At 39.4% G+C, this 11,986-nt stretch overlaps 1 protein-coding gene across 1 annotated transcript; it reads left to right on the forward strand.

Annotated features, from left to right (window-relative positions):
• The first annotated feature begins 8,251 nt into the window (after positions 1 to 8,251).
• LOC100710255 (fatty acid-binding protein, intestinal) lies at positions 8,252 to 10,148 on the forward strand. The gene is made up of 4 exons (XM_003450322.5): positions 8,252 to 8,552; positions 8,902 to 9,074; positions 9,376 to 9,483; positions 9,576 to 10,148. Exons 1-4 carry the CDS (start codon positions 8,486 to 8,488, stop codon positions 9,624 to 9,626), a joined length of 399 nt encoding a protein of 132 aa, XP_003450370.1. The 5' UTR covers positions 8,252 to 8,485; the 3' UTR covers positions 9,627 to 10,148.
• The last annotated feature ends 1,838 nt before the right edge of the window (positions 10,149 to 11,986 follow it).

Below are 11,986 nucleotides of genomic sequence, written 5' to 3' on the forward strand. Positions count from 1 at the left end.
ACTGTTTTGAGGGAATGTGCGAGCATTTAGCGCGCTAATAGGTTGTGAAAGATAAAATGATGTTAAAGGGAGTTAGATTTGTAGGTATCCATTTTTGGGTAATTTTTCAACCAATTTTGACAGATGTGTGTGTGTATACTCTCACGTACACACACAGTTTTTTTGTTTCTTTTATTGTAAGTGCTATGCCGGCTTCCTCTTCAACCCCAGGCCTCAGAGGTCATGAGAAATGTTAACTTAATCCTTTCTTCATCCCCACCCTACTTCTGAGAGTCAAGGCAGGGAGTAAAAAGAAGAAAAAATAGGAACCTTTGTTTCTCCCACAGCGATGGGAACAAAAGGGGTTGGGAATGGGAACATCGTACCCACACAACCACCTGCAATTAAGAGCTTAGACTTCGTCCTCTCGGCACAATAAAAAGAAAAAAACCCCGCCTCAGCGGTCAAAAAGAGAAGAGGAAACGTCAAGATTAGGTGGGAAGAACTAAGAGAGCATTATAAAAACTTGTGAGAATGCTTGTGACAGAATATTACTTACACAATGTTGGATGACAGTCACCTTATACCCCGTGGAAGAGTAATTGTGGAAAATCTGCTAAATAGGGGTTATTGATGACAAAAAAAGCGCTCAAACAGCGTGGGTTAGAAGTTTGCACCAGAGTCACACAAAACGTGAACAAGCCTCTGTTTGTTTGCCCATATGCTGGATCAAGTGGACGTCAGCTGAGGAGGGAGAGGTGTTAAGTTGTCATGAGAAGCACAAGAGCGGCGGTGACATTTAGAGATTTTGAGCAGTTAATTCACGGTAAAAAGTTTAAAAAAAGCTACAAAAGCTCACAAGCGCCGGCCTCCCGACACAAACCAGAAAGTTGTCCCCGGCAAAGCATTTCAGGCATGTGAACTTTGCTGAAAATGCCAACTTCATTAAAACAAAATTGGGTCAAATGCACCGAGTGCAAATTAAAATCAACCAGAGGAGATGAGATGATTGTAATTAACATCTCTTCAATCAAGCAGGAGTGTGGGAATCATAGCGCCGTGTTTTACATTTACAGCTGAACTCCGAGGACCTTCTCCTCGGTAGTACAATAAGACTTGTGCCATTTTTTTAAAAAAAAGCCTATTTGAAATGCGGCCGCACTCACGGACGTTTTGGAAAGAAAGAAAAAAAAAGCTTCACAACTTTGCAAACTTTTTAATTAGGACACACTTGTCTGGGTGCACAGTTTCAGCAGTTCTCATCAAAAATAATTTCTGGTGAGGATTCAGCCACTTGCTAGAAAAAAATAAAATAAAACACACAAAAAAGAGTAAATTTAGTGGTTTATGCAGAATCTGCTGCTCTGCAACAACTCTGCTGTACAGAAAGAGTTCGGCATCAAGCGGATGCCATTTATAGACACGCTCCTATCTCCACAGTCCATACTCATAGACTTTTACAGCTTCATTACTGGAGATAATTACAACACTCACCACTGCATCTTATATAATAAGGTCAGTTAGTCCTCCCCCACAGAGATATCCAATCACCAGCAGTGTTTACTGTACTTATCTACAACCCTCATACTGAAAAATCTTATACTTTATTTTTGCTGCTCTTACACTTCTTATTATATTGAACTCACTATTAATTAGCCAAGGTTTCAGGCATCCTGTACAGGAAGTAATGGAGAAAAAATAGCTGTAAAGCCTCAAGTTGATTTCCAGTGGTGTTCACATACCCCTCTCTAATGAATTTGAATTTGAATCGAAAGTTTATTTGATCAGCTGCATGGATTTTCCTGGTTTTTGTCATTTTATTTTGCTCATTTTGGGGCCCTTTAGAGATCGTCTCCAAAAATAATCGCCTTCCAATGTGCAGTTGCAGAACTTGGCCTCCTTCCTTGTTATTGTGATAAAATAGACGTACACAGACGCTGATTGAGATCCTTATCAGTATGACTAATGAATGTAGTGTCATGGAGACCTGGCTTTGCATGGCGAATTCAGTTGTGTACAACAAAGAACCATTGCGGATGATTTCTGGGATATACTAATTTAAAACCCCGCGCTAGGTCTTCTCATACTACTGCCCCGGATCACAGCTTCTGTGTTAACTTTGACAGCAAAATTTGGTTCAGTTTTAGTCATAATTCTTTTAGCTTTAGTCGACTAAATATCATAAGATTATAGCGAACTTTTTCTAAAGTTGGTTCAGTTGACTAGAGTTAAAGTTTGAGAGTTGCTCCACATGGTTAATAAAGTGTCTTATTTATTGACATTAAATGTGAAATGTGTCCATATGTCTGCTTTTCTCTTGCTCCCAAGCGTTGACATTTTGACATTATGTACCGTGTCTCGGGGGCAGATCAACTTTACTGCACATGGAGACGACTTCTGATTGGATCTCATCTCTGCAGAACATTTTCATCCGACTTTTATTCGGCGAAAGTGGCAATATATTTCATCATAGTTTTTGTGTTAGTTTCTTTTGTCTTGTTTTCATCAGGAACAAAATAGAGGTTACTTCATCTGTTCCAGCGATTCAATTTCTTCTGTTCATCCAGTTTAATGTCGTAATGAGGGAAGGGGTTGACGCAGGATGAAACACGGGGCCACTACTGAGAGACAGACAACCACACACTCTCACAGTCACACAGCATACAAGTTTTTGGTCTGTGGGAGGAAGTCAGAGAGCACCCTGAGGTAACCCACACACACAGAGGATATGTAAACTCCATAGAGAAAGGTCAGTGGATTCAAACCCAGGACCCTTTTTCTGTGAGGGGACAGTGCTAACCACTGAGCCGCTATCCCAACCTGCTTGTTCATTTAGATGTTGCAACACACTCGATATCTGATTTTGTTTTTTCTCTCATTTCAGACTAAAACGAATAAATGATAATGGGTTATTCTTGTTTTTTTGTAAAATTCCTTGAAAGATTTCATCACAGGACACAATCTCAGGCCCAGATATTCTAATTTTACCTAAAAAACGTACATTTCATAGAGAACATTTAAATTTTTGAAAGAATGAACTGGTTGGCCCGTGTACCAGCAGTCTGCTCACGTTCAAAAGGAGACTGACAGAAAATCACTGTGTATAACAGAATACACATGTTGCAGCTAATGTGTGTGTATGTGTGTTTAAGTTATGCAACTCTGTCATCCAGCTGGTGTCAACATGTGCACTCTTTACAAGCCTATCGGAGGTTTTTTCTTTAAGGAGCCTGCTTAAAGGGTGGCACTGCATGGCGCCTCGTCCTGGATCATTTACGAACCCACACCCCAGCCATGCTGGTAGCCCCCCGGAGCAGCCAAAGTCCTGTGGTGGGTGGCAGCACCAGTCTCAGCAGAGGCTGTAGGATGTAGGCCAAGCCGTGCGTGTAATCCCTCACTCAGAGTTGGAACGCACCGTCAGCGAGGGAAAATAAATATGGAAGGGTGAAGCGCTGGATAGGGGATGCACTGAGAAGACAGCCAGCAATTAAGATTACAATTTTGTTTCGTGATTTTGAGGACTTTGATTTGATTATAGGTCTGATTTAAGATGCACTAAAACACTGAAATAACTGGGAATCCATAAAAATTAAGTGTCTTCAAGAGGTGGTGCTGAATTTAAATTCATTTGCTCCTGTCACAGCGTTGTATGGACCTGGACACGTATTAACACTGCTTGCATTCTGCCTTTCACTCGCTTTAGGTCACTATCTCCTAATTTGGATCAATTATCCCATTTCCTCTCACAGAAACAGTGTTTCTCCTTATGCATAATGCGCTGGCTATTTGACAGCGCTGGGTCACGTGCCCGCTTTTTCATCATCTGTGTGCACTCCTGTCTGGGTGACTGAATGCTTCCTTTCTCTACTGTCTGAGACTCATTTGAAATTCAAATATTGCCTCATTGCTAAGCCTCAATAATATTGACTTTCAGTTACTCTCCAGAGGTTCTGGGTATATTTTTAGGCCAGGGATTGTGCTTACACTATGTATGCAGGCATCAGGAGATTTGGCACAGCAGTGGTTGGTTTTCCGTAGCTCAGGCGAAATGCCAGCCAAACCTGACTGAAATTTAACATTTACCTGTTGTTATAATTAATGGATAAACTATTTCTTATGGGACTGGTCTGTAAATATGCAAACCTGACATCTACAGACTGAAAAAATGCCAATTTACAAGTTTTTTATTTTGAAATTCAGTCTGAAAGAGCAACTTTAGAAATGTTTAGAAGCGCATTTGACTTGTTGATCAGTCTCGGCGTGAGCAGTCTGCCTACAGTGAAGTGACACAGCAGCTCTATCAGTGGTCCACTAGATGGAGTACTGCATCACAGATGTTTCTTATCAGGTTTGATCCTTAAAGGCAAGCATGAGGGCAGAGAACTAAAATCCTGTATTCCAGCAAACAAGCATTTCTCCTCTAAATAAAATTAAATACAGTTCCTAGTAAATTGTAACATTTTCAACATATACATAGTATAATTTCTAGGTTTTTGCCTTACTCTCTTCCTGGTTTTTAGCTAAATATTTTCTTTATCTGTACATGTCTGCCAATAAATCCATTTACACCAAGCAAACAACTTATTAGGTGCACCTCGCTATAGTACTGGGTTGGACCCCATCTTTATCCTTCAGAAATGTATTAATACTTCATGGCACATTCCTCAGAGAGTTTGGTTCATGTTGACATGATAGCATCACACAGTTGTTGCGGACTTGTTGGCTACACATCCATAATGAGGACCTCCTGTTCCTCCACAACCCAAAGGTCCTTTATTGGATTGTGAACTCATTATGTTCAAGAATCCAGTTTGAGATGACATGGTGTATTTCTGCTGGAAGCAGAAATCAGAAGATGGGTGCACTGTGGTTATAAAGGGATGGATATGGCCAACAACAATATTTAGGAAGGCTATGGTGTTTAAATAATGCTCAGTTGGTACTAAGAAAATATCCCCCACACCATTACACCACCTTGTTGATAAAAGGCAGGATGGATCCATGCTTTCATCTTGTGCCAAATTTTACATGCATGAAAAACTGAGACTCATCAGATGTTGTCCAATCTTGCATTGTCCAGTTTTGTTGAGCATTTCTAAACCTTGGTTTCCTGTTCTTAGCCGACAGGAAGGTTTTCTGCGGCTTCAGTGTGTGTTCAGAGTTGCATACCTTGGTTATAATGAGCGGTTATTTAATTTACTTTAGCCTTCTTATCAGCTCAAAGCAGCCTGGCCTTTCTCCTCTGAGCTCTGACATCAACATTTTTTTTACCCAGTAGATCAGCAGATACTGAATACTTAGACCAACCCATCAGGCACTTTCAGAGTCACTTAAATCCCTTTCTTCCCCATTCAGATGCTCAGTTTTAACTTCAGCAGGTCATCTTTACCACATCTATACGTCCAGTTAGGTTGATGCCGTATGACTGGCTGAACAGAACGAGTGAACAGTTGTACCTAACAAAGTGGCAGATGAGTACATTTAAGCTTACCCTATTACACTGCTATCTACTTACAGAGACCAGATTTCAGCAACCGGTTCCAAAGTTCATGATTCCAGTTAAAGGCTTAATAAATCATCACAAATCACCAGCTGTGTGTTGGTTGTGTTAACAAAGCTAAAAACCATTCTAATCAATTTACGTGCTGCTCTTTAAAAAGTGACTCCGAACTTTTAAGCACTAGTAAGAAAAATATAGATGACAAGATGTTTTTGTAAACACCGAAAAAATTAGATTTTTTGCTCTTGATAAGGACAGAGATGATGTCATAGATGCACTGACACCAATCAAAATAAAGAGTTTTTTGTCCCAGCACTGTGAATCAAATCTGATAAGAACACACACACACACACACACTGAGGTGTCTTTATATTCATCTACTAGTATGATGTAGATTAAGAATAATTGAGGAAAATTATTATGAAAAATCATGCCAAAAAAATATATATTTAAAAAAGAATGGCATACAAAACCCTTTTGCTAATTTTATAAAGGAGTGCTAGTACAAACTCACACAGTAGATGCAGCAATATCTTCACAGAAAGATCATAAAACACTGAATGCATTACAAGTTGGAAAGAAAAGCAGGTATATAAATGTGTTATCTGTCACAATCTCACCAGTTATCACATCAATTTACCAGAGGCATTGTATCAGGTCAAAGTCAAAGTACAAACTGTCTTTTATTGACTGCAGTAAAGGCGGTGTGGAAGTAATCAAGTAACAATGCTGTAACTACATCTTAGTGATATTTGGAGGTTAGTAAGATAAATTGCAAAACTATATAATTGCTGTTCATGTTATGAAACTATAGCAGCCACTTAGCCCAAATAAAGACTTGAAACAGGGACAAAAGGTAGCTTTGTCAAAGTTAACAAAGCTACAGTGCTACTGAGTGCCTTGTAAAATATAAATTACTAAGATTATATATACATGCTTTGTTGTAAATTACAATTTAGCAGCAAATTTACAACACTGGCACCGCAGTTGGTAGATTATAACCACAATTAAATACAAGAGCAGTGAGCTGGGCTTAAAGTGTGAGGAGTTTTTGAGCTAATGTACATACCGCTAACTTTTGGCCTTTGCAGCTGCTACTACTCACATTTTTATGTGAGTCCTGTAGCTTCAACCCCAGCTTTATTTTGGGCCAAGGAGTGTGCAATGAATATGGAAATGTCACTGATACTGACACTGACTGGTGAACAAGATCTAAAGTATAATCTGTGTTATTTCATCATCCGTGTCTTTCGGTTTGGATTTACCCGCTTCATTGTTAAATGGAAGTGTCATCTCTTGGTGACTGAGAGGAACTCTAGAGTTATACAGAGAGTATTCAGTATTCTTGTAGTGAGCTGTGCAGCTCTGAGTGCAGCTTTACCGCTCAAGAATGCAGCTATAGTGCCCCATTGTCCATGGACACAAGCTGAATGACAACTGAGGACAATACCCGCAGTGTTTTGTCCTCTATCTCGTCTGCTCTCTCTAAGAATGCATCTTAAACCCCAACCAACATTGTGCTAACAGTGCTATTATGTCTGAAAATCCATTCATATTTGTCATTTTTTATAATATTTAATGTGTGAAAATATTTTCTTGGAGGAGTAAGTTATGCCGGTTATTCATGTTGTCAAAGAAATCATTTAGAAACTAGCTGACTGAGGACTTCTACAGTAAATTTAAAACTACAGTCAGCAGAAATAAACTACATGTAGTTTATTGCAGGAGGTACTTTTACATTAGTCAGATGGCATATAATAAGATTGTCACAACTGACTGAAAACAGCAAAGTACCTTAAAGATCTGAAGCAACCCTGAATAGGTTAGAAGAAAAATGTAAAGCTAAGCAAGGGTAACGAATAAAAAGCAGTAAATAGCCAAAACACAGGAAAGAGTGAATAAATGGTTGGCAGCTAAAACAGTGCTAAAACAACAGAATGTGTTTGATAATTATTTTGGGTAAACCATTTAACTTATTAGCTAAACATTACTGATAAAAGCTTCTTTTTTTTTTAGCTAATGCTATGGCTAGCAGTTAAACATTTAGCTAGCAGCTTTGGATAAACAACTGAAACAATACAAGCTAAACTGTTAAAGCTGAACATGAAACAACAATGAATGGTAAAAGCATAAAAATTAAAAGTCTGAATAAAGCTTAAAATATGTTTAAATGAACACATTTTACCTCGAGAAGTCTTGTGAAGTGGTTTTTGGGCTTGGGTCCATCTGACAGGGTTTTGGAGCTACAGATGGTGATAGTTTTGTTAAAGGTAACGTTATTTTCATCTCTAAAGCTCATAAAAACATACATCCATTTTGTTTTTAATGTTATCCCACAAATCAGTTGAGGAAGACCTAAAACAGGAAGACTATATTTTTAGTCAACAACAGTTAACAGTGAATATTCATTCTGGTGCATTGCACGCAAGTTATGCAAGTTTTGGGTTTTTTAATATTCATAAACCTAATGCTGTCTGAAACTGTAAATAAAGTTAATGAAGTTTTACTTGTAATACAGTTCTGAAACTTTGCTGACACTAACATTGTCCTCAAACTAGGCTAAATAGAAAGTTTGGGGTCCTCTATGAGGCCACAGTAAGAATGCATTGTTAAATAGACCATCGTTTTCACGCTAGGCACAAACTGTGTGACAATAGAAAGATTGAGCAGCAGAAAGGGGCACCCATTCAAACAACTCCCTCCTTTCTTTTTTCCCCTGCAGAACAGTGCGACAGTGTTTAACTGTGCCAGATTCACGGAGGGGAGTTGCCCTCCTGTCATTTATCAGCGTATCCTTGAGGTCGTGCAGCTATCGGCCTACATTTGACACCGTCTTTAAATGGCCACATCAGCAGACAGATAATCAGTGAGATAAAGAACAGCATCTTCCATGCCAGCTCAAGGAGGGGTGGATGTGTATAAATTGAGGCCTTTGGGGAATCACAATCTCACGGTCTGCTGTAGCGCTTCATCATCAGCTGCCTTCAACCCGACGAGCCTGCAGCCATGGCCTTTAATGGAACCTGGAAGGTCGACCGCAGTGAGAACTATGTCAAGTTCATGGAGCAAATGGGTGAGTGTGTGTGAGAGCACTTGACAGTGTTTAGTTCACTGTCAACTCATGCACTTAAACTCTGTTTTTTCTGAGCCTGGCCTTATGAATTTATGAGGATAATGTGTGTAACTGTGTTTCCATAGAGTTCAGTATGGTGCAGGTGTTGCACAGAGCAGTGAGTTGTTAAGTTTTAATGTAGTTGTTGTAACAGCATTCATCTTAGGACTGATTAGAACACTAATAACTATCACGTGGCTATAAAATCACCTCATGTTCATGTTCTGGGGTTAATGACCAATAGCTATCAATCAGCAATCTTCATTCAACAATTCAGTTTCATATTTCTATGCTTTTTGTGTTTTACAAGGTGTTAATCTTGTAAAACGTAAGGTGGCAGAGCACGACAACCTGAAGATCACCATCGAGCAGAACGGGGACAAGTTTCACGTCAAAGAGTCCAGCACTTTACGCACCAAAGAGATTGACTTCACTCTGGGCGTTCCATTCGACTACACCCTGGCTGATGGCACTGAAGTCTCAGTGAGTGGCTAAAGAGAAACATTACTAAAGCACAGGCACTTGGTCAAGGTGCTGTTTCATAAGTGCACAAAGGCAACCAGAAATGGTTTGTTTTAGGCAAATCTGGCTTGTTTTTAAGAATGATGAATTCGCTGCTAATGGAAATAGTGGAAACCAAGCCAACTAAAAGCTGCAGCTAAAAGCAAAGGAACAATTTCCAGTGAATAATTCACTCTACGGTGAATTAAAAGTTGCTTTTATGCAAATGTAAAACAGTAAAGGAGAGTGTTAAAGAGTGCTTTGACTGTATATTTTTAACCAGGGTGCATGGGAGATGGAGGGGGACATGATGAAAGGCAAATTCACCAGGAAAGACAACAACAAGCTCCTGACCACTACTAGAACTCTGGTGGGCGGAGAGCTCGTGCAGGTCAGTAGGTCCAGAGGTGTCGATCCCGAATTCAGTCCCAACAAATAAATGTCTCCACAAACCATCGACACTTTTTGTCTTTTTCTTTGCAGAGCTACAACTATGAAGGGGTGGATGCCAAGAGGATTTTCAAGAAGCAGTAACCTGGATATTGAAGTTCAAGTTGTATTTTTATATAAATCACACAGCCCAGTGAACTGTATCTGAAGTTATTGTTGGCATTTAGCTTATTTCAGAAGAAGGATCATAGTCCCCACGTTCATGAAACAACAGCTAGAAAAACACTGAAATGGTCACACAGCTCAGGTAAATTTGCATCCCTTTTCCTATGAAAGGAGAAAACAAACACTAAACAGCATCCTGGCAGTGGATGTCTATCTGTAGCAGTAGCTAAACATTCAAATGGGTTTAGTTTTATTTGTCTTGGAGGTGTTCAGGATAATCCGCACATCATAGTGTCAACAAATTTCACAGGACTCCTTCATTGGTATGGTGTAGATTATCCACAGTAATGGGTGTTTTCAGGTAAAGCTCCACGGCAACATGAAATACATGAAATGCTATTGTGTGTGTTCAAACAGGGAAATAAATCAATAAATCAAATTGCACTAATGGTTCTCATGTATCAGATTGTCCTCTACAATAAAGCATGTTATGTCACTTGAGTTTAGTGTTGGTGTTATTAAATGAGTGAATTGCATGTGAATAAAGTCCGATAAATATAATCAGTCTAGATTGTCTCAACAGATGTGATAAAAGTCTATAATCTTGCATGTCATGTTGCTTCCATGACACAAGCACAAAGCTCATGCCTCTACGATATCATTTTTTACGAGAAATACCAGGTTACCATTTCAGACTGCTTTCCAGTCACTCTTATAGCGCATGATTGGAGTGTGACCTCACGAACAGAGTCTTCTGCTGTCATGTGACGGCCCTTATGTGCTATGTGGAGAACTAATGGTTCGTCACATGGCGGTTTTCTAGAAAGCGAACAATGATTTTCATTCAGGGACAAAAAGCTCGTGGCTGTTTTTAGTCATAAAGGGTGTAAAGAGTAAGAGCATGTATGTAATGAGGCTGTCTGACCACAAGAGGGACACCTGTGCCTGCTTTAATTTGACTGCTCCACTTAACATAGATACAGCAGCACAATATGAATTCTAGGACCTGCCAGCTTCAAAAAATGTTACATAAAATGTTTTTTTTAAGGGTTTTTAAATTATTTGTACAAATACACGGGAAATGGCAAAGATAATTATTTGATCATTCTCGGCATGTGTGCAGTATTGAACAAGTGGGGTATAAAAAAAGCAAAACAAGTGGCAAGCCTAAAAAAACTGTTTACAGAAGATGAAACGTATTATCAGATTTTGAACCGCTATACAGTTTGGAAAGCTTATAGGTGACTGCTCCATTTTTCAGTATGACAATGATCCTAAACACACTCCTAAAGCAGTAGAAGCATACCTAGAAAGAAAAACACACAATGACACACTTTCAGTTTTGTTTCTATAAATCTCAGCACCTATTCCCATTTTCGTAGTAAAATATAACAAATGGTGGCTCAGGACTTTTGCACTCTGCAAAGACAGTACCTGATGGATAGGGATTAGTTCGGTAAGTCTTCACGCCTGCGTAGTTTAACTTTTGTGTTGTTCATCATGTGCAATTTAAGCAAAATTAAGCAAAGGGATTCCAGCATTTAGAGCTTCACACTGCTCAGAGTGCTTGAGTTTTCCAGTCTTTGGTAGAGTGGGCATCAACATGACACAGATTTCCTTACATGGGCATCTTGGCTAATAATTATCCTCCTGAAACCCAAACTCTTGTTTTGGGACCTGATAAGTATAGAAACTAAGCTGCTTTTGAACAGGGAGTCATCAGATGTTACATATTTAAAAAGAAGAAATCTTATGAGTTACAATAGCTTTATTTGCATTGCATAGCAAAGTAATAAATGTTTTATTGGGCTGAATGAAGTATATGAAAAGCCAAACCATAATACCAACAGTTGTAGACACACGGTCTCAGGACTCTATACTGTATAGTTCTGAGGTTTGTATATAGTACTTTGGTTTGAGGACGTGGTAGGTGATGTCTTTAGATATAAACCATAAGTCCAAATAAAAGTAAAACCAATAAAGTATTAAAGTATTATTGGCTCTACAATGATAGACTGAGAAAGAAAGAGTCTAACATCGATCGATGGCAGCTTCCCACTGAGTCCTGAGTGGCACCCCTTTTCACGGAGGTAAAAGCCCGCCACGAACAAGGCTAATCTAGCAGGGGCTGGGCTGCTTTGAACACCGGTTTTCCGCTGAACCCTCCTTAGGGAGGAAAGTCCCCGGAGACCTGTCAGATGCTGGAGGGCTGAACAGATTTCATGCAGGGAAAAAGTGGGCCGGCGGGGCTTCTTTTCTCTGTCAAGACGTGCAGTCCAGACTCATTTTATGTTTTCGACATTTAAATCAGCAACATTATGGGATGCATCTACATCTCT

The sequence above is a fragment of the Oreochromis niloticus genome, linkage group LG3 (genome assembly GCF_001858045.2).
Source record: "Oreochromis niloticus isolate F11D_XX linkage group LG3, O_niloticus_UMD_NMBU, whole genome shotgun sequence".
Classification (NCBI taxonomy): Eukaryota; Metazoa; Chordata; class Actinopteri; order Cichliformes; family Cichlidae; genus Oreochromis; species Oreochromis niloticus.